The sequence below is a fragment of the Pelophylax lessonae genome, assembly GCF_965119305.1.
Source record: "Pelophylax lessonae genome assembly, chromosome: 13".
NCBI lineage: Eukaryota > Metazoa > Chordata > Amphibia > Anura > Ranidae > Pelophylax > Pelophylax lessonae.
Window position 1 is genome coordinate 95,881,629 of NC_138780.1, and position 22,238 is coordinate 95,903,866.

The 22,238-nt window shown below is 46.3% G+C and overlaps 1 protein-coding gene across 2 annotated transcripts in view; it reads left to right on the forward strand.

Moving 5' to 3' along the window:
* HEATR5A (HEAT repeat containing 5A) overlaps positions 1–22,238 on the forward strand; it is a 277,280-nt gene that overhangs the window by 34,713 nt on the left and 220,329 nt on the right. For both annotated transcript variants that reach the window (XM_082275260.1, XM_082275261.1), the window contains exon 6: positions 8,626–8,786. In XM_082275260.1, coding sequence (XP_082131386.1) covers positions 8,626–8,786 — 161 coding nt within the window. The remainder of the gene's footprint in view (positions 1–8,625; positions 8,787–22,238) is intronic.

Sequence of the window (22,238 nt, forward strand, 5' to 3'; positions counted from 1 at the left end):
AATAAAGCTTTCTCTTACGTCCTCCGACAGTCGCCGCCCACTTCATATTCATCACCAATAGGGGTTATGTCCTCTATTCCGTAGGAGTAGCTAGGCAACAGAATATGTTAGTACAAAGACTTTTAACATATCCCACCCCCAGGGGGTGGTCCCCTCAGTACATAACCCTCCACTTCCTGTATCCAACTCAGTTTCATTTGTCTAGCTGTCAGGAGTAGCTGGAAGTTTCTGTGCTGGGGCACCTTGTCTCAGCTCTCTTTCCTTTCTTTGGATTTTATTTGAGTTTTTTCTCTCTTTCTTGTTAGCTGTTATTTTACCAGCGTTAGTTAGTTCTTCGGAAGAAGAGGATCATGCGGGCTGCGTCTCGGGCTGACCCCCCTGGTAGCAGGCTGTGGGTCAGTGGTTTCTCAGCCCGCCATCGAACGTTCAGTCAGATATCGCTCCTGAGTTATCTGAACGACCCATCCCTGTTCCGTGCAGGGATGCTAGGTGAGGTGGCTACCTCACCGGACGCTGTGCGGTTTCTCAACCCACCTTCTGATGCGTCCTGGATGCGACTCTCCCTGCCTCATGTACAGCGGTTTGTTCGCCTGTGCGGGTCCCCCACGCCATGTAAGAGGTAAGTGCATTTATGTGGGGACCTGTCTGTCTGGGGGGTGTCAGTCTGGGACTGTGTACCTTGCCCTGTGTTCACACTATTACTGTTTCCCTATCTCTCACATTGCATGCTGTGGGCTGCAGGAGGGGGGGCTGGCTGCACTCTGTGTCAGTTTTCTGTCTGTGTGAACGGCTGTGTGCTGTGGGGCTTGAGTTTCTCATGCTTGGGGCACATTACAGCGCCGCTGCGGCGGTTTACCATGTTCCTTTTTTGGGCAGATGGTGTGTTTTACTTCACCCTCATGGGGTGTGGGAGCGGCGGTTTCGGCGCCAAAACGGCACCATTTTGGCTGCGATCGCTCCGGCCGCATGTTTTACATGCATGGCGGCCATTTTCTTGTAGCCTCCATAGGCTTTAATAGAGCGCCCTGTATGCCAGCACTTCCTTTCCTTCAGGAGCACCGCAGGCAGCAGCAGCAGCACCGATCTCTCCAGGTTCATTTCTCTCTATTCCCTGTATCCTGCCTTGGTATACTTGTCCCTGTGGGGGTCCCTTGTGTGGGGTGCTTAGTGTGAGTGGGCTACGATCGCAGCGCTCTCTTAAAGGGGCGGTCACCCATTTATTTTTGCTACTACAGGGGCATGGATTCTCAGGAATGCAAGTTTCCTGCCACTTTAGTGGGAAGCCAGGGGACTGCGGTTTCCCCCCCCCGGGGGGGATTTGGCTGCGATTGTGGCTAGCCTTGCGACTCAGGTGCAAATGCTGGTGGCTGCTCAATCCTCTAAAAGGCCCAGAGTTTCAATTTCCTCTGATTCAGAGGGTGATGGTACTGGGGCTGCTGTGGCAGAGATCTCCTTATCGGGGTCTCGTTCCTCCCTGGACCTTATAGGGTCAGAAATGGAGGCTGAGGTAGAGGGGGTTGATAATTCTCCCCCTGGCTCGTCTGAAGAGCTTGCACTCATGGATGAATTGGTTGCTTCTATCAAGCAAACTCTGCGTTTGGAGGAGGAAACATGTCCTCCAGCTGCCTTGGCGGCTTATGGGACGCAGAAAAGGCGCAAATCATCGCAGATGTTTCCATGCACTGATGATTTTCAGCGCGCTGTGAAAGAACAATGGCGTAATATACGCAAACCTTTTGCTGTACCAAGTAGGTTTAAGCTGCGCTATCCTTTTACGCCCGCTACTGATGAGCGTTGGTGTGTCCCACCTCCGGTGGACCATGCGATAGCAGTTTTGAACAAGTCCACTGCGATTCCTGCTGAAGACACCCCGGTGTTCCGGGATGCCACGGACAAGAGGATGGAGTCCCTTGCCCGTCATACCTATTCTATTATGGGTTCTATGTTGAAAGCTTTATTTGCTTCACTTATGGCGGCCCAGGCGGTCGCGAGCTGGACGCAGGTGCTTAGGCGTGTCCTGGTGGCTGATTCTGCCCCCCAGGCGACTTTGGATATGGTGGATCAAATCCACCAGGGTGTCATGTATTTGTGTGATGCGGACCTGGATATGGTTCCGTTGGCTGCACGTGTACACAGTGTGGCGGTGTTATCTCGCCGCCTGGTTTGGTTGAAGTGTTGGTCTGTGGATCAATCTTCACGTAAGACCTTGGCCAATCTGCCTTTTGATGGTTCTCGCCTTTTTGGCGAATCCCTGGATGCCCTGATTAAAGGGGTCACGGGGGGTAAGAGCACGCTCTTACCTCAATCCCACAAGACTAAGACGGCTCCTGGAAAAAAGAATGCTTTCTTTCGGCCCCCTCAGGGGTCCTTTCGTGCCTTTCGGTCACACTATAGGGGCAAGCCGTCCAAGGGTCAAGGCTCCCACAAGAAGCCGTGGGCAGGTAAGCAAAAGTCCGGCCAATCCGGTTCTGCGGCCATCAACAGTGCGGCCTGAAGGGGCGCCCTCACCCGAATCAGGGGTGGGGGGACGCTTGCTCGGTTTCCCTCAGCCATGGCTGTCCCGGATTCGGGACAGGTGGGTTCAGGAAATCGTTCGATCTGGCTACAAGATCGAGTTTCTCTCTCGGCCGGAGAGCAGATTTTTTCCCTCAAATCTTCTGTTATCCCCGGAGCGTTTGCGGGACCTGCATCTAGCGGTGCAGGACCTGAGGGCTCAGGGAGTGGTGGTCCCGGTGCCTCATCGGGACAGATTTCGAGGGTTCTATTCCAATCTGTTCACCGTGCCCAGGAAGGAGGGCAAGGTGCGTCCGATTCTGGACTTGAAGGCGCTGAACCGCTTTGTGCGGGTGCGCAAGTTCCGCATGGAATCCCTGCGGTCGGTGGTGGCTGCCCTGGTTCCGGGGGAGTTCATGGCTTCCATCGACTTGAAGGATGCGTATCTTCACATCCCGATTTTCGAGGGTCACCAGAGGTACCTTCGATTCGCCATAGCGGAAGATCATTACCAATTTGTGGCGTTGCCTTTTGGTCTCGCCTCGGCTCCAAGGGTGTTCACCAAAGTGCTGGCACCGGTTCTGGCTTTGTTGAGGGCCCAGGGCATTTCGGTTCTGGGGTATCTGGACGATATTCTGGTTCGGTCTGCGACCAGCCAGAGTCTGGAGAAGGATCTGTCCGTCACGTTGCAGACTCTGCAGGAGTTTGGTTGGACGATCAATTTTCCAAAGTCGACATTGTGCCCATCGGTTCGGATTTCTTACCTGGGTATGATTCTGGACTCTGTCCAGGCGAAGGTCTTCCTGCCGGAAGAAAAACTTGCAGCTCTTCAGGAGGCAGTCAGGTCCCTCAGGGACGTTCCATCTTCGTCCATTCGGACGTGCATGCGGTGTCTGGGATTGATGGTCTCGGCTTTCGTGGCGATTCCCTTCGCCCAGTTTCACACACGGGATCTCCAAGCGGAGATATTGTCCAAGTGGGACGGGCGTCCGCAGTCTCTGGATCTCCAGATGTCATTGAGTTCTCAGACCAGAAGGGATCTTCTGTGGTGGCTTCAATCCCCCTCAGTATCGGGGGGCAAGTCTTTTCGTCCCCTTTCGTGGACGGTGATCACCACGGACGCCAGCCTGTCGGGCTGGGGTGGTGTTCTGGGCGTTCTGTCCGCCCAGGGTGTTTGGTCGACGGAGGAATCCTCCCTTCCGATCAACGTTCTAGAACTGCGAGCGATACTCCTCTGTCTTCGTAGTTGGACGGACAATCTTCACGGCTGCCCGGTTCGGGTGCAGACGGACAATGCCACGGCGGTGGCTTACATTAATCACCAAGGGGGTGGAGAATTGGCAGGCGGATTATCTGAGCCGCCAGACCCTGGACCAGGGGGAATGGTCCCTTCACCCGGCTGTCTTCCAGATGTTGTGCGCGAGGTGGGGTCTTCCGGAGGTAGACCTGTTTGCGTCTCGTTTGAACAACAAAGTACCACGGTTCGTGGCAAGGACGCGCGATCCTCGGGCAGACGCGTCGGACGCGTTGGTTGCCCCGTGGCATCAGTACCAACTGATGTATGCGTTCCCACCGATTCAATTGCTGTCCAGGTTCCTTCGCAGGTTACGCGCGGAACCGACCACGGTGATTCTTGTGGCACCGGACTGGCCTCGCCGGTCCTGGTACGCAGACCTCGTAAATCTGGCGTTCGACGCCCCGTGGCGTCTGCCTCTTCGAGAAGATCTTCTGTCGCAAGGACCGATCTTCCATCCTGCTTTACAGTCGCTGGCTTTGACGGCCTGGCTGTTGAAACCGAGGTCCTGAAGAACAGGGGTCTTTCCCCTGAGGTCATTCACACCTTAATAAATGCGAGGAAGTCTTCCTCGGGGAAGGTTTATTACCGTACTTGGAAGGCGTATTTTGCCTGGTGCGAATCCAGGGGCTTCTCTCCTGACACTTATTCGGTGTCTAGGGTGTTGCCCTTCCTTCAGACGGGTGTTGACCAGCGTCTGGCGCTGGCCACGATCAAGGGTCAGGTGTCTGCTTTGGCCGTTCTTTTTCAACGGCCTGTGGCATCTAATTCTTTGGTTAGCACTTTTGTGCAGGGGGTACGTCATCTGATCCCTCCTAGGAGGGACCCTCTTCCCCCTTGGGACTTGAATCTAGTTCTATCAGTATTGCAGCGTGCTCCTTTTGAAAGGATCAGGGAGATCTCGCTGTCTTTGTTATCCAAGAAGGTCGCCTTTTTGGTGGCTATCACCTCGGCTCGTCGAGTGTCGGAGCTGGCAGCCTTGTCCTGCAAGTCTCCGTGTCTGGTTGTGCATTTGGACAAGGTGGTCTTGCGACCTAACCCTTCTTTTCTTCCAAAAAGGGTTTCGGACTTTCATCTCAATGAGGACATTGTCCTACCTTCGCTTTGCGCGAAGCCGAAGCATCCGACGGAGGTGCTGCTTCACTCCTTTTATGTTGTCCGGGCGATTAGAGTCTATCTCAAATCGACTGAGTCTTTTCGCAAGTCGGATGCCTTGTTTGTCCTTCCGGAAGGTCCTCGGAAGGGCATGGCGGCGTCGGCTTCTACAATCGCCAAATGGATCAGACAGACCATTGAACAGGCCTATGCTTTGAAGGGGAAAGTTCCCCCTGTACCTGTGAAGGTGCACTCTACCAGATCTCTGAGTACGTCTTGGGCCTGTCGTCATGGGGCCTCTGTGGCCCAGGTGTGTAAGGCGGCGACTTGGTCGACCGTACACACTTTCACGAAATTCTACAGAGTAGATGTTCAGGCATCGGCTGATGCTTCCTTTGGCCGCAAGGTTCTTAGTGCGGCAGTTCCCTAGAGCCCTTGTTACGGGTTCTTTGGCTTTTTGGGATATTTGTTTTTTCCCTGGGTTTTCTTGCTCCTGTTGAGCGAGTGTTTTGTTCTTATGCCCAACTGGTTTCCTTCCTTTGGTAAGGTTCCTTTCTCTGATGGGGAGACGGCGTTGCCTTGGTTGCGGCTGCGTTCTTCCCACCCCTCATGTTTACACTGCTTTGGGACATCCCCATTGGTGATGAATATGAAGTGGGCGGCGACTGTCGGAGGACGTAAGAGAAAACTGAATTTTTGTAAAATCTTACCTGTAAAATTCCTTTCTCTGAGTCCTCCGACAGTCGCCGCCCCCGCCCCTCTTTTGGGGTTTTGATGTACTCTCTACTGCTATTCCACTGAAACTGAGTTGGATACAGGAAGTGGAGGGTTATGTACTGAGGGGACCACCCCCTGGGGGTGGGATATGTTAAAAGTCTTTGTACTAACATATTCTGTTGCCTAGCTACTCCTACGGAATAGAGGACATAACCCCTATTGGTGATGAATATGAAGTGGGCGGCGACTGTCGGAGGACTCAAAGAAAGGACTTTTACAGGTAAGATTTTACAAAAATTCCGTTTTTCCCTTGTCACTGGACAAAACGTCTACAAGGTTGTCCAGTCCAGGTTCAGTTGGACTATGCCACAGCCGTGGCTTACATCAATCATCAAGGGGGCACCAAGAGTGTCTTAGCGGCCTGGAAGGTGATCTCAAAATGGGCAGAGAATTTTTTTTTCGGCCCCCTCCGCCGTACACAACCCTGGTGTGGAAAACTGGCAGGCGGACTGCCAGAGCCGTCAGGTGTTGGATCAGGGGAAATGGTCTCTACACCTGGAGGTGTTTTCATCTCCTGTGTGCTCAGTGAGGGGACACCCGATGTCAACCTGTTGGCCTCTCGGCTTAACAAGAAGGTTCAAAGGTATGTAACCAGGTCACGAGGTCCTCTAGCCAACGCCGTAGATGCACTGGTTGGCTCCTTGGGGTCATTATCGGCTGATCTATGCGTTTCCGCCGCTGAAACTTCTGCCGAGACAGACGTCTACTGCACAGAATAGACGTGGAGGGGATTCCAGTCATTCTGGTGGCTCCAGACTGGCCTCGCTGGTCTTGGTACACAGATCTGGTAAGTTTGTTCACCAATGCTCCTTGGAGACTTCCTCTCAGGGACGATCTGCTGTCTCAAGGGCCGATCTTCGATCCTGCTTTACAGTTGCGTGCTTTAACGTCATGGCTGCTGAAAGCCAGGTGTTGAAGGATAGGGTTCTTTCTGATTCAGTGATTCCTACACTGTTGAAGGCCAGGAAGTCTACTTCCAGGAAGATCTATCATCGTACGTGGAAATAGTACATTTCATGGTGTGAATCCATGAAGGTGCATCCTCACCTTTTTTCGGTGGCTAGGATCTTGGCTTTCCTTCAAAGAGGTGTCGAACAGAAGTTGGCCTTTGGCTACTATTAAATGCCAAGTGTCAGCCTTGGCTATGTTTTTCCAACATCCTTTAGCCTCGAATTCGTTGATTCGTACTTTCATCCAAGGGGTCCATCATGTGGCCCTTCCGAGGGAATCGCTGTTACCTCCGTGGGAATCTAAATTTGGTATTTTCTGTTCTTCAAAAACCTCCTTTTGGGAACATTAGGGAGATTCCTCTGCTTACCTTGTCTCAGAAGGTTGCCTTCTTGGTGGCTATTACTTCTGCTCGCAGAGTATCCGAATTGGCGGCGCTTTCCTGCCGTTTGCCTTATTTGGTGGTCCACGGAAATAAAGTGGTACTTCGACCTAGTCAGTCGTTTCTTTCTAAAGTGGTTTCTGATTTCCATCTAAATGAAGACATTGTGCTGCCTTCTTTATGTTCTAAGCCCAAGCATCCTAAGGAAATTGCTTTGCATTCTTCAGATGTTGATCGGGCAGTTAGGGTTTACCTGGCAGCTACTGAATCTTTCAGGAAATCCGATTCTTATCTTTGTCCTTACGGAAGGACCTAGAAAGGGATTGGCTGTGTCTGCTGCGACCATTTCTAGGTGGATTAGGCAGACGGTGGTTCAGGCTTATTCGCTGCAGGGTCAGGTTCCACTTTTCCCTGTGAAGGCGCATTCTACTAGGGCGATGAGTGCTCTTCGCCATCAGGCGTCAGTGATACAAGTTTGCAAGATAGCAACTTGGTCGTTTGTGCACACGCTCACAAAATTTTAGACGTAGACGTGTTGGCATCCTCGGATGCTTCTTTTGGCCTCAAGGCTTTGCAGGCTGCTGTTTGAAAGATACTTAGTCTCTTTGAGGGTGTTTGTCCAGGTGAGCTCCTGTTGTTCTTGGTTGAGCTCTATATACACTGATTGGCTAAAGTTTAAGACTCGTTGGGAATTATGTTCTTTTTCTGCGTTGTTTTCCCACCCCTCAAGCATATACTGCTTTGGGACGTCCCAATGGTCAAGAATTATATGGAGCTGCGTCTGTTAATGAATGATAGAGAAAACTGGATTTTTGTCTTACCGTAAAATCATTTTCTCTGAAGTTCATTGACAGACGCAGCACCTGCCCCTCTATTTCTGAGTGGGATGGTTTTTTTTTCTTCTAAACACTGCTTGCAACAAAACTGAATCCTATAGCGAGTGAGTGGGTGGTAAAGCTTTTTCCTGCCAATGTCCTCCTGTAGGGGGCAGCATAACCCAATGGTCAAGTACTATATGGAGCTGCGTCTGTCAATGAACTTCAGAGAAATGGATTTTACAGTAAGACAAAAATCCATTTTTTTGGCTTGCATCAGTACTGAAGCCATCATCTTCAGCCCAAACTACTCCTCTTGTCACTGACGTCTGCCTACTAGGCTGTGAAGAGCAGATCATTTCACCTTTGGAACATGTTACACATGGCCGCGTCATTCGTTTACAGTTTTCTGTGAATGAATAGACTGCAAGTACAGGCGATGGCTTGTAGCTTTCAATGAACTACGAGGGTGCTGGTGACCGATCTTATAGTTCATTGATCTTCCTGCTCTCAAGTAACTGCCTGCCTGTATTGGAAAACTTACCACCCAGCGGATCTAGCTTTGCCTTGCTGGAATCCACTTCTCTGGTGTCATTGCTCGGTCTTGTGTTGCCATCTTCCTCCATGACATCATTGGGAGGGGGCCATCTCTACCAGGTTCAGCCAGCTGCCTCCTGGTGATATGCCAAAGGCTTTCCCCTCCTCATGTTATGAATAGAAGTCTATGCATCCTGGGATTTGTGACTTGTGGATAGCCAGATGTTGGTGTTTTTTACAGTGTGATTTGATTTTGACTATTTTATTGTTTTCTATCTGATTAGCTCCCTCAAGGCAAAGTGTGCGTAGATTGTCACTACAGGAGGCTCTTGGTCTTTTGTCTACTGGATTCCTGCGAGGAAATTCTGGCTTTCTTAGAGGTGGAGGCGATATGCTAGGAGGGAATGGCAGCACAACTCGCCATGTGCGTCTGGGAGCAACTCAGGTATGGGCTCAGATTAAAGACAAAGTAAGTCTGATTGCTAGGGGAAGTGCGGCCATAGGTTCCTGTTTCTTTTTTATGAATATGGATGGCGTTACTTTCCTAACGACCTGTGTGTCGCAGTGTCAGATAGGGTCTTAAAGTTCAAAAAGACCTTGGATCTCCTCTGAAATTAATATTTCCTGTTTTTATACGATTGGTTCACTGGTTTCCAACAGTGTTCCCCTTATCACTGTAAGTCTTTGGGCTAAAATGTATTAAGTTGCATAATCTAGAACAGGGGTCTCCCAACTGGCTCATGGGCCTCATTTGGCATGTTACAAGTTTTTACCCGGCCCTGATATGCACAGTCCCTGCTTCTCTATACTGGTGTAACTAATGAAATTCATGTCGCAGTACGCAGGAGGATAGAACTTTCTCCATCCAGTTCTGATTCACCTCCCAACTCTTGCCCTGCTGCGGAAACGTAAGGGGAGACCCTTAAGATGTAGGGGGATTCTGATGGGGACACTGATCTAAGGGGGAGCTTTGATGGGGACACCAATGTAAGGGGGAACTCATGGGAATACTGATGTAGGAAGGATTTTACTTTGTTTTATTTAAGATCTTACACTTTTGTTCAGAATCATATGTTGCTGATTAGAAAAAGTAAAATGTATTCCTTCATTTTTAAAACTGATTTTTTTCGGCCTGTTAATATTTGCAAAACAAATGATGTGGTCCTCGTACTGAAAAAGTTGGAGATCCCTAATCTCCTTTCTACTTCATGCAGTCATTTGCTTCTTGAATGATGAGTTAATTGTTTTTTGCATGCCACACGTGCCCAAAAAAACTTGAATATAACCTACTATATATTTTTCGATCAATCTTGGTCAAAACAAGGTTACTCTTCAAGGACAGATATATAAACTGTATCCTTTTAAAGCACACCGAAGCAAAGAATTTTTTTCACTCCACTCCACTTTTTTTTTGAGAAAAAAAACATTCCCCTCTGGGTGATCTATATACATTGCAGGCATTAGAACCACTTCTGGACCGGAAGGATTTGCCCCCTTAATGACCAGGCCATTGTTTGCGATTCGGCACTGCGTTACTTTAACTGACAACTGCGCGGTCGTGCGACGCTGTACCCGAAAAAAATTGACATCCTTTTTTTTTTTTCTCCCACAAACAGGGCTTTTGTTTGGTGGTATTTGATCACCTCCTCGGTTTTTTGGTTATGCGCTATAAACAAAAATTGCGACATTTTTGAAAAAAAGCAGTATTTTTCACTTTCTGCTAAATAACATTCCCAATAAAAAAAATGTAAAAATCAAATATTTTTCATCACTTTTTGCCAATTTGTATTTTGCCACGTGTTTTTGGTAAAAAAATTGATTGGTTTGCTCAAAAGTTATCTCGTCTACAAACTAGGGGAAAGATTTATGTCATTTTTATATATTTTTTTTTTTTACTAGTAATGGCGGCGATCTGCGATTTTCTAGCAGGATTGCGACATTGCGGCGGACAGATCAGACCCCTAACTGACATTTTTGACACTTTTGGGGGGACCAGTGACATTACTACAGTAATCAGTGCTAAAAATATGCACTGTTACTGAAATAATGACATTGACAGGGAAGGGGTTAACACCAGGGGCAGTGACAGATGAGCAATGTGCCGTGTATACAATGACACACCGCCTTCTGTCAGTCCCTGCAGAGATCGCTGGGTTCCCAGCGGCCATTGCGGCCCCCAGTCCCGTTGCTAAGCTGCAGGGCTAGAAAGCGGGCGCGCGACCACGCCCCCCTGGGTAAGCGCCCGAAACCCTCTTCTGCAAGCCGCCGTACCCATACAGCGGTTTGCACAGGAGAGCCAGCCAGCCGCAGTATATCTATGGCGGCTGGTCTTTAGGTGGTTAACAAATTGCATTGCATATTTAGAAAATTACATCTGCTGCAGATTGAAAAGGAAAGCTAATTTTCTCTAATCATCTTCCAGGGCAGCACCTGAGAGATAGGCTCCTCCCACCTGAAACACATTAGTCCACTGTTATAAAAAATGTCAGTCATACCTTCAACCTCAGTTAAATTGTGTTTCCATCGGACCCACAGGAGCTGCAGCCGTTTGTTATTTTCTTCAGTCTCTGTGCTATTTGCAGGAGGGACAACACACTGTGGCAAGCAGGCCACCGCCTGAGGTTTAACCCTACTGAGAGGTATGCAACCATCCCCCCAGCTGTCAGAATGCTGGCAGTATCACCCCCAAAACCATACCTGGTTTGGCCCCGAAGATCTTCCAGGCCGGTCCAGCCAGCCTTGGTGATCCCTCAGGCAGACACAGTTGTACGGGGGGGGGGGGTGCCCCTGCCCATGGGACGAGCGGCGCTGACCCCTGCCCAGGCCGACCGCTTCCGATGACACGCTTCCAGTCCGCAGCAAGAGGTGGGAGTGGTCGATGGAAGGTATTCTGTGGACGTCACTTCCGGGCAGAGGCGCGGTTTTCAAACAAGGAAACCCGCAAATGGGAAAAATAACAGAACATTTTGGGTCCCCTTTTTCACATGGAAAAGTTGACCATGGGATACCAGTATGGGTCAATACAAGTATGTCCACCAGCTTGTATGGGGGCAGCTGGGGGTGGGGCTGGAGCTGGGCAGGAAGCAGTTAAAGATCCCTATGTTGTGGTTCCCTTTCTGAGACTGACCATGTCAGATGCCTCTCCACCCTGCCCTGCAGATCCTGCTGGTCAGGACAGCTCCAAGGTAAACCAGAGTACGCTGGAGTTCCCTCTTTCTTTACCTCACCAACAAACTGCTTTTTCATTGTGTATAGCAACTGCCTGCCTCACTGGGTCCTTGGTGCTTACTTACAGATAAATTTGACTGGTAGGACCTATCACTTAGTACCCAGTGTGGGTGGCCATCATCCCGATAATTAGATACAAGGAAAGTACCCCCATTGGTATGGGATTTTACATGCCACTCACACACTGAACAAAGATACAAAATTATACGTGTAAAATCAAATTTATTACATAACAAAAAAATAGGTTACACAATCATATATGGCTATAACAAGCTAGACATAACAAACTTTAAAAACTTGCAAGTAACGACAGACCAGTATCCGTACAGAAGACTCTTGGGTATCATTGGTAGGAAGAACCGGACAGGACCCTACGCGTTTCGGGTTTAGAAACCCTTCATCAGGGGTCAACCAAAGTTCAGTACACAATGTTTACCTATATATGGGTATAAATTGTATTTTAATATTTCAAGAATGGAAAAGTATACAAAATACAAGAAAACACAATGCATATGATGTGGGATATGTCAATTATTCTCATCTTCAAGTGTAGGTACCTACCCAAGGCAGTTCTCTTTGTAGGGGCAACTGGGCTGTCAGTTAAAATCGGTGTCAACCGAAGGGAGGATGTCTGGTATCATAAAGAACATAATTCATTGAGAAAGAAAGGAAGTAATTAAAGAATGTAGGCTAAAGCCGGTCGCATCGTGGGCGCCACGATGATCCATCACTGGTGCTAAATTCCCATGAGTGGTTTGGGCCACTGTAATAACTCAGTAGTCACTGAAACAATGGTAAAATAAGGAAATATGTATATAAGTCTATATCATAGCCATCTTATGTGAATAGAACGGAGTCTAGATAAAAAAGAATTTCTTATCATACCTCTTGTGAGTATAAATTGTTCGTGGCTAGAGGTAGACGAAGTATATGAGTAAAGCGTTTTCAGGACGTGGATAGTATCCTAGAAAAAGATAATTGTATGTGGACAAGTGGGAGGAGCCGGGACGAGGAGAGATTATCCTGAGTGGAGAATACTTTTCTTTATATACTTATATAGACTTCATTATTCACCCAAGAGATTTATATGCTCTAACTCAACTCCTTTTGTCTCCACTCAGGATAACCTCTCCTCGTCCCAGCTCCTCCCACTTGTCTACATACAATTATCTTTTTCTAGGATACTATCCACGTCCTGAAAACGCTTTACTCATATACTTCGTCTATCTCTAGCCACGAACAATTTATACTCACAAGAGGTATGATAAGAAATTCTTTCTTTTTTATCTAGACTCCGTTCTATTCACATAAGATGGCTATGATATAGACTTGTATACATATTTCCTTATTTTCCCATTGTTTCAGTGACTACTGAGTTATTACAGTGGCCCAAACCACTCATGGGAATTTAGGACCAGTGATGGATCATCGTGGCGCCCACGATGCGACCGGCTTCCGCCTACATTCTTTAATTACTTCCTTTCTTTCTCAATGAATTATGTTCTTTATGATACCAGACATCCTCCCTTCGGTTGACACCGATTTTAACTGACAGCACAGTTGCCCCTACAAAGAGAACTGCCTTGGGTAGGTACCTACACTTGAAGATGAGAATAATTGACATATCCCACATCATATGCATTGTGTTTTCTTGTATTTCTTGTATTTTGTATACTTTTCCATTCTTGGAAAATACAATTTATACCCATATAAAGGTAAACATTGTGTACTGAACTTTGGTTGATCCCTGATGAAGGGTTTCTAAACCCGAAACGCGTAGGGTCCTGTCCGGTTCTTCCTACCAATGATACCCAAGAGTCTTCTGTACGGATACTGGTCTGTCGTTACTTGCAAGTTTTTAAAGTTTGTTATGTCTAGCTTGTTCTAGCCATATATGATTGTGTAACCTATTTTTTTGTTATGTAATAAATTTGATTTTACACGTATAATTTTGTATCTTTGTTCAGTGTGTGAGTGGCATGTAAAATCCCATACCAATGGGGGTACTTTCCTTGTATCTACTTACAGACAAAGACCCCAGAAGAGAAAAAGACAAAGACCAGTAGTAGCAAGGCATGCCGTCACAAGTTTTCTCCAGAATGGAGAAAACCCCTATTCCAGAAATGCATCAATAAAATTGTGTCACAGGGGTTCCTCAAAGATATGCTTAATTCTTTTAAAAAAGGAGATTGAAAGCACAGTTGGTCCCCTTCATACAGCCATAGAAAAACTGGAGGCTCTTGCAAGCTCCAGCCAGGCCAGCACGCCATCTACCAGCACGTTACTCATCCCCTCATGCAGCAGGGATGAGGTGGAGCAAGGATCTGATGCAGATAGTTCGGAATCAGAATACGAAGGGGGCTTTTGCTCGGACTAAGATAATGAGGACCCAGCATCAGAGGGTAAACTTTTTTCCTCTGAAGACACGGATAATTTACTAAGAGCCAATACAGATACACTGGGTATCAAAGAGAAAAAGATCGCAGAGTTTTTCCTACACAATAAGATGTACAAAGGTTTACAACCAAAAAACCCACAACATTTCCGGTACATGAGTCTCTAAAAAAAACTTGGTTAAAAAAGAATGGATAGAACAGGAAAAGAAGCTCTTTACCCCAGCTGCATTTAAAACGCAGGTATCTGTTCACAGAGGAGGATACTAAACCCTGGCCTAAATAGCCCAAGGTAGACGCCTCGCTCGCCAGAATTTCAAACAAAGCTGACTTCGCTTTTGACGACTCTGGAACCCTCATTGACCCTATGGATAAAAAGATAGAAGCACTTCTAAGAAGAGCCTGGGAAGCCGCAGCTGCAAATCTAAATCCAGCCATAGCTTCCACCTGCACGGCCAGGACCCTATTAGTCTGGCTGACACAGTTGCAAGAATGGCTTGAGGGGCACACCACAAGAGAGGAACTGGTAAAAACCATTCCCACTCTAGTCAGAGCAGCAGCTTCCCTGGCGGACTCGTCGGCAGAATCTGTAAGGCTGTCGGCCAGAACCACTGGCCTAATTAATTCAACTAGGAGAGGCCTGTGGGTGAAGTCATGGGAGGGAGACATCACCTCCAAGGGGCAAAACGTGTACGAAGTAAAGCCACTACTATCTCTGAGCTCCCATGCAGGCTCGAGCCAAAGGGGATCTAGCTTCAGTCACTTAAGAAACCTCGGCGTACAGCCTCATCTAATATTTCCAGACATGCCGAACCTCCTGTCACAAGGGCTGATCAGCCATCCGAGCCACCAGGTTATGAAGTATTCTGCCTAGTGCCTGAAAAGACGAGGTTGCAGAACAAAGGTCTGTCCAGCAGGGTGATTGACACCATCTAAGCCAGCAGAAAACCGGTGAGTAGAGCCTTTTATGAGAGAGTGAGTAAAAAGTTTGTCTTCTGGTACGAGAACAAAAGGGGCCCCCCCCCCGACAAGAGGGATATTCCGCCAATCTTAGATTTTTTACAGGAAGGAGCGAACAAGGGCTTTTCTCATACCACTTTGAAGGTTCAAGTGGTAGCCCTATCTTCCCATCTGGATATTAGGCAGGCGGAAGACATGCTCATAAAGAGATTCCTTCTCTCATTAAGGAAAGCCACACCCATGAGGTGCAGCAGAACTCCAACATTGGACCTCGCCACGGTACTCAAAGGATTCCTCTAGGCACCCTTAGAACCATTGGAGGATAGTTTGGATAAATGCCTTACACAAAAAACAGTACTCCTTGTGGCGCTGGTATCAGCAAGAAGAGTCAGCGAAATTCAGGCTCTATTTATGATAGAAAATTTATTGTTTAATTCTGTCAGATAGGATTATTCTCACACCAGATCCATCCATCCTACCAAAAAGCTTGAGTATCGTCAAGTGCAGAAAGAGCCAAAGCAACACCGGAGCAGATCTGCAGGGCAGCGACATGGTCAAGTTTCAATACCTTTGCAAGGCATTACCGTTTTGACCAGTTGTTCAGTCAGGACCAGATATTTGGTTGCAAGGTGCTCCAAACTGTATCCACTCCCTAGTATGTATTGCTTGAGACATTCTCTCATGTGCTGCTCTAAGAAGATTATAGAAAACAGAGTTAGATACCTGGTAACTTTTTCTAAGAAGTCTTCCAGGGCAGCATCCGTTCCCACCCTAGACAACATTATTAAAGGGGCTTTGAGGATTCAAAGAGCTTACTTGAGGGTTCCTTCGGTACTTTGATATTACTGAGGCTGAAGGTATGACTGACATTTTTATAATGGGGGACTAATGTGTTTCCTGTTTTAGGTGGGAGGAGCTTATCTCTGAGGTGCTGCCCTGGAAGACTTCTTCGAAAAAGAGTTACCAGGTACCTAACACCGTTTTCCAATAACATTCACTTTCAATATCAGTTGTGTCGCAGTGGTATACGCTGTATTATTTTTCTTTATCGTACATCATGGGACACAGAGCAGCCATAATAATTACCATCTGGTTTATACGCCACCTATAGGTAAATGGACACTGGCAAACCAAAAAGAAAGGAAGTCCCCCCCCATATAACCCCTCCCATACAGGAAGTACCTCATTTTTTTTCACTAGTGTCTTGAAGGTTATGGTCATGGTTAGAGAAGCTCTCTATTCTAAGGAAATGTTATGGTCCCGGATAAAGATCCTGCAGGATCCAAGAGGCTATGTGATTGGATCCATCCGGATAGTGAAATACTAAAATGGCTGGTACCTGAGCCTCGGTAGATGGTGGACTTTGAGGTGTTGCCTGTAATGCGATCCCCTTGTGCGCTGGACCCTGGGATCCGGACCCTTGGAAAAGTCTGAATCCAAAGGCTATCTGACAGGATGCTCTACAGGTTTAAGGGAGTGGCCCCAAATTTATAGGTGGACCCGGTCCTTGAAGGTCCACAAATGACAGGACCCGCCATGAGGGGTGAAGGTTAGATTCTAGCTATAAGCAGTGTCCTGTGGCGGGATTGGTAAGTAATTTTATTTTAAAACTGTGCACTGTTACCTAAATAACATTTACAGTTTGCTGGGTGCCATGATGTGTGTCTCCACTAGAGGGCATTGATGTCTAATTCAGCTGTGGTATACATACCTTGAATTCCTCACATTTTTCAGCTGGCCTTCCTGAAAAGCTTGGCTGGCAGCGGAACTTTGTAACAAAAATGAAATCAATCTAAAACAAAAAAGTAATAGATACAAATTTCGGTAGTGCAGGAATGGTGGTAACCTTATGCCACCTATAGTTATCAATTCAATCAAAGGTTCAACTGAACCACCAATGACACTGATGCACCAGTTCGAAATTATGGTTAGCAGGATAAAACAACTATCTCCTAAACTCATAAAAATCAGTCTACATAGTCCATCAAGAGTCCATAATGCACTTGAAACAAATGAAAAGAAGCATTCATCCACAAGGAGTTGTTATTAGTGTAGATTAAAGGGAACACCCTTGTTTTCCACCACCACTGTGTTGGGAAGAAAATGGCTGAATTGGAGACTCACAATGCCTCCCCACTTTCATGGATCAGGCATAAACAGCATGTCACCAATAATAAATCATCCGACCCGGATCGGCTTGTTTATTCAGTGAAGGCTCCTCTCATGTATATATGTGGGGGTAAGAAACAGAAAACCTCCAATAGCGTAATAACGTTTAAACGAAAGGTTTATTAAAAACATCATATATTCCACTCACTTGTTAGCAGACTTCAATTCACGTAAAAACAGTTCAAATACATGTCATGGGAGACACCAATGTTCGCCTGTCAACTCCACGCTAAATAGACCATTTACCAGGGGCTCCTTCCACTTGATACTATATCATATCCGACTTCTTCAACGAGGGCAGCGAAACTTTAATTCTCTGTCCGCGCACATGGTCTCACACCCAGCACCTTAGGTGGCTGTTCTCACCGCTGTATATGCGGACAGGCAGAACATGCCGGTGTGGGAATGGTTTTCGGTACAGATATGTATTTAGAGTTGGAGTTGTGTTTGTGATGCAAGGTGCGTGCATGTTGCATGCTGTGCAGGGGCAGTAAGGGGCAGAGACAGCCGCAGCATTTGAGGAAGTGTTCCTGGCAGCGTGGGCACCTGTAAGGAGCTGAATGGGAAACAGAGCAGTTACAGCTGGGAGTGTGAGTCACTGTTAGTGGATGGATGCAACAGGTTTGGTATTGTGGGGTAACTGTGCTATGAATTGCGATAAACTGATTACAGTTTAGCACAAGGTTTGAGTACACTAAAGCGGTACCTCAAGTTTTCTGGTTTGGAACAATGTCTTCCCAAAAGAGGAGTGGGGGGTGGGGGGGGGGGAGCACAGCAAGAAGGGTGTACAAGTATGCCGCCGTCAGGATTGGAAGATCCTAGTAGTGATCGACCGATATCGATTTTTCGTTGCTGATACCGATATCGATATCTTGGCCAATGCATATCGGCATCGGCCGATATTTTTGGACATTTACAATTTTGCAAAATAAACAAGAATTTCGACACAAATCTGTTACTGAACATGTAAAACTTTATTTATTAACATTTTTAACATTAAGGGGTCTTTCTTCACACCTTAGAGAACTGCATGACAACTGATAGGAAAACTTCAATTTCAGCGACATTTAGTTTCACATCATTCTGATTGTGCATTAATGCATAATAAACTGCTGCAGTAGTGCACTCAATCACTGCACTCATTTTAAATCACTACTCCAATGCAGTCAGTGTAAAACTGCTAGAAAATAAGCTAGGCAACACAACAGCTACACAGTGGATTGAACTGGAGTCAGTGGATTACCTCTGCAGTATGGCACTCACTCACTGTAATAATTTAATTCACTACTGCACTACTGCAGTGATGATTTAAAATGATTGCAGCAGTGAGTGGCGCACTACTGCAGTAGTAGTCTACTGACTCCAATCCACTGTCTAGCTTTTTTTCTAGCAGTTTTGCACTGACTGCAGCGCATTGCAGTCAGTGCAAAACTGCTAGAAAAAATAGCTAGACAAAAGCTAGACAGTGTATTGGAGATTTGGAGTGGACTGGTGGACAAAAACTACTACACTTTCAAATCAATACTCCCAGTTAAGTAGAACAATATTATAGTGCAGAAAACATAACATTTCAGCATGTTCACCAGTTAAACGACTTTTTCTTTTCATAAATTGCTGACACTTCACTAAAAACACTCTCACTTGGTACCGAGGAAAGAGGAGCAGAAAGGTATCTTCTAGCATGAGAAGCAAGTCTTTTGTATCATGCCTCATTTTCTTTCCACCACTGAAGAGGATCAATTTTTCTGTCAATTACTGGTTCCTTCAAATACAGCTGCAAGAAAAAGTATGTGAACCCTTTGGAATGATATGGATTTCTGCACAAATTGGTCACAAAATATGATCTGATCATCATCTAAGTCACAACAATAGACAGTCACAGTCTGTTTAAACTAAGAACACACAAAGAATGAAATGTTGCCATGTTTTTATTGAACACACCATGTAAACATTCACAGTGCAGGTGGAAAAAGTATGTGAATCCTTGGATTTAATAACTGGTTGAACCTCCTTTGGCAGCAATAACTTCAACCAAACGTTTCCTGTAGTTGCAGATCAGACGTGCACAATGGTCAGCCATTCCTCTTTACAGAACTGTTTCAGTTCAGCAATATTCTTGGGATGTCTGGTGTGAATCGCTTTCTTGAGGTCATGCCACAGCATCTCAATCGGGTTGAGGTCAGGACTCTGACTGGGCCACTTCAGAAGGCGTATTTTCTTCCATTTTAAGCCATTCTGTTGTTGATTTACTTCTATGCTTTGGGTCATTGTCCTGTTGCAACACCCATCTTCTGTTGAGCTTCAGCTGGTAGACAGATGGCCTTAAGTTCGCCTGCAAAATGTCTTGATTAACTTGGGAATTTATTTTTCCTTCGATGATAGCAATCCGTCCAGGCCCTGACGCAGCAAAGCAGCCCCAAACCATGATGCCCCACCACCATACTTCACAGTTGGGATGAGGTTTTGATGTTGGTGTGCTGTGCCTCTTTTTCGCCTCACATAGTGTTGTGTGTTTCTTCCAAACAACTCAACTTTGGTTTCATCTGTCCACAGAATATTTTGCCAATACTGCTGTAAACGTGCAGTAATGTTTTGTTTGGACAGCAGTGGCTTCTTCTGTGGTATCCTCCCCATGAAATCCATTCTTGTTTAGTGTTTTACGTATTGTAGATTCGCTAACAGGGATGTTAGCATTTGCCAGTGACTTTTGTAAGTCTTTAGCTGACACTTTAGGATTCTTCTTCACCTCATTGAGCAGTCTGCGCTGTGCTCTTGCAGTCATCTTTACAGGATGGCCACTCCTAGGGAGAGTAGCAGCAGTGCTGAACTTTCTCCATCTATAGACAATTTGTCTTACCATGGACTGATGAACTGCACGGCTTTAGGACATACTTTTATAACCCTTTCCAGCTTTTTGCAAGTCAACAATTCTTAATCGTAGGTCTTCTGAGAGCTCTTTTGTGCGAGGCATCATTCACATCAGGCAATGCTTCTTGTGAAAAGCAAACCCAGAACTGGTGTGTGTTTTTTTTTTTATAGGGCAGGGCAGCTGTAACCAACACCTCCCATCTGATCTCATTGATTGGTCTCCAGTTGGCTGACATCCCACTCCAATTAGCTGTTGGAGATAGCATTAGTCTAGGGGTTCACATCATTTTTCCACCTGCACTGTGAATGTTTACATGGTGTGTTCAATAAAAACATGGCAACATTTCATTCTTTGTGTGTTATTAGTTTGAGCAGACTGTGATTGTCTATTGTTGTGACTTAGATGATGATTAGATCACATTTTATGACCAATTTGTGCAGAAATCCATATCATTCCAAAGGGTTCACATACTTTTTCTTGCAGCTGTAGAGATGAAGTTCATCATTATTGAAGATTCTGATGAATGCCCCGCATAAGACCCTAATAAAACACTGAACATGGCATCTATTTCATCACAATGAATTCTCTTCTGTCGGTTGTCTTTTTGGACATTTTTATCCTGCATCCTGCTCTTCCACATCAGAAACCTTCTCTTCTTGACATTTTATTTTCGTCAGGAACCTCCTGCACCTTCTGTTGAACTTGAATCTCTTCTGTCAGCCATTGTTTTGCCTTGGCCAATACATCATCAGAAGAGAAAGGATGGTTCTTGTATCGAGGATCCAAAAGAAATGCAAGCACAACATTTTTATTCTCCTCGTGCTTCTCAAACCGTTTGGCGAGGCTGTCCCTCATGGCCTGCCTACATGCTTTAATGCTACGTGTGTTGGGTCCTTCCCGTTGACGAAGCATCTTCAGCACTCTCACTCATGGGATGACAGAGGACACAGATGAATCGTAATGACTCGCCTCCAGTGTCACTTCCTCAATGGGTAGGAGCGTCTCAATATTGTTGGCTACTATGTCCCACTGATCAATAGTAGGGCAAGAATGTCCTCCGAGTCCATATTCACCAGAATATATAGTGAGAGCTCGCTTCTGCTCCAGCATCCTTTGTAACATGTGTAGCGTTAAATTCCATTGTGTTGTAACAGCCTGTAACAAGTTGTTTTTGGGTAAGCCAAAGTCTTCCTGAATTCACCTCACTCGCTGCTTGGCAAGAATAGTGAATAAAAAGACACACACTGACCTAAGTCAGTGGATCAGCGCTCACTGGACCACTCTGGAGGGGACCACATGACCAGTGGTGCCACAGATGAAATCACAAATAAATGTAAATAACATTAAATGGATAAATGAATAAATTAAATAAAAAAAAAAATATATATATATATATATATATATATAATATAAATTGAATTAAGTGACAATGGAAATATTACAGGGCAAACAAGATACAAGAACCTCAAATGTATAGAAGTCCTATTCAATCATGCGATCCCGAGTGGATGGATCCTTGCTGATGAAAGAGTACAAAAAGTCCAAATCAGAGTACTGGGGTGAAGATTAGACAGGCAGCTCCTCAAGAGGTAGGGATACCCTCCAAATATGTAACAAAGAAAAAGAACAAGGGCGCCAAGTCATAAAGGTAGATGAACAGCTATATAATTTAATGTAGTAACTTACATGTTAAAAACAGGTATTCCAATAAGACAGCATGCATGGTGCAAAAGGACAGTCCCCACAGTGAATCCGATGGAAGATGCAAGATGAAGGATAATCGCATCTGGGTCCTGTATAATGGTGAAGGCAGTCCTGGATACCGGCAATACCGGGTGATGCCGCAAATGGCGTGGGCTCCCTGGCTGGGCAGCCTCACCGCAATCCGCCGTGCAGCAGGGAGGTAATGAACCGGAAGTAGAAAGGACAAGTCTGTCGGTTCCTCCACAGAAGCCGACAGGAACGAACACTGAACCAAGAGTGGAGGGCGGGTTACTACATTAAATTATATAGCTTGGCAAGAATAGAATGGTGGAAATGGCCTGCGCACTTCTTCAGCATGCTTATAATGTCAAGCAATGCTTTCTGGTTTGACAGACCATAATTTACCACAAATTGGAGGGTGTGTGCCGTGCAACTGAGGTCTGACACTTCAGCAAGTCTCATACCTTTAACCATGTTCACTCCACTGCATCGCAGCACAAGCATCACTTGGTCTTTGGTGATTACCCATTCTTCTAGCATGCCTAGAAACATTTCTCTAATGCACTCACCAGTG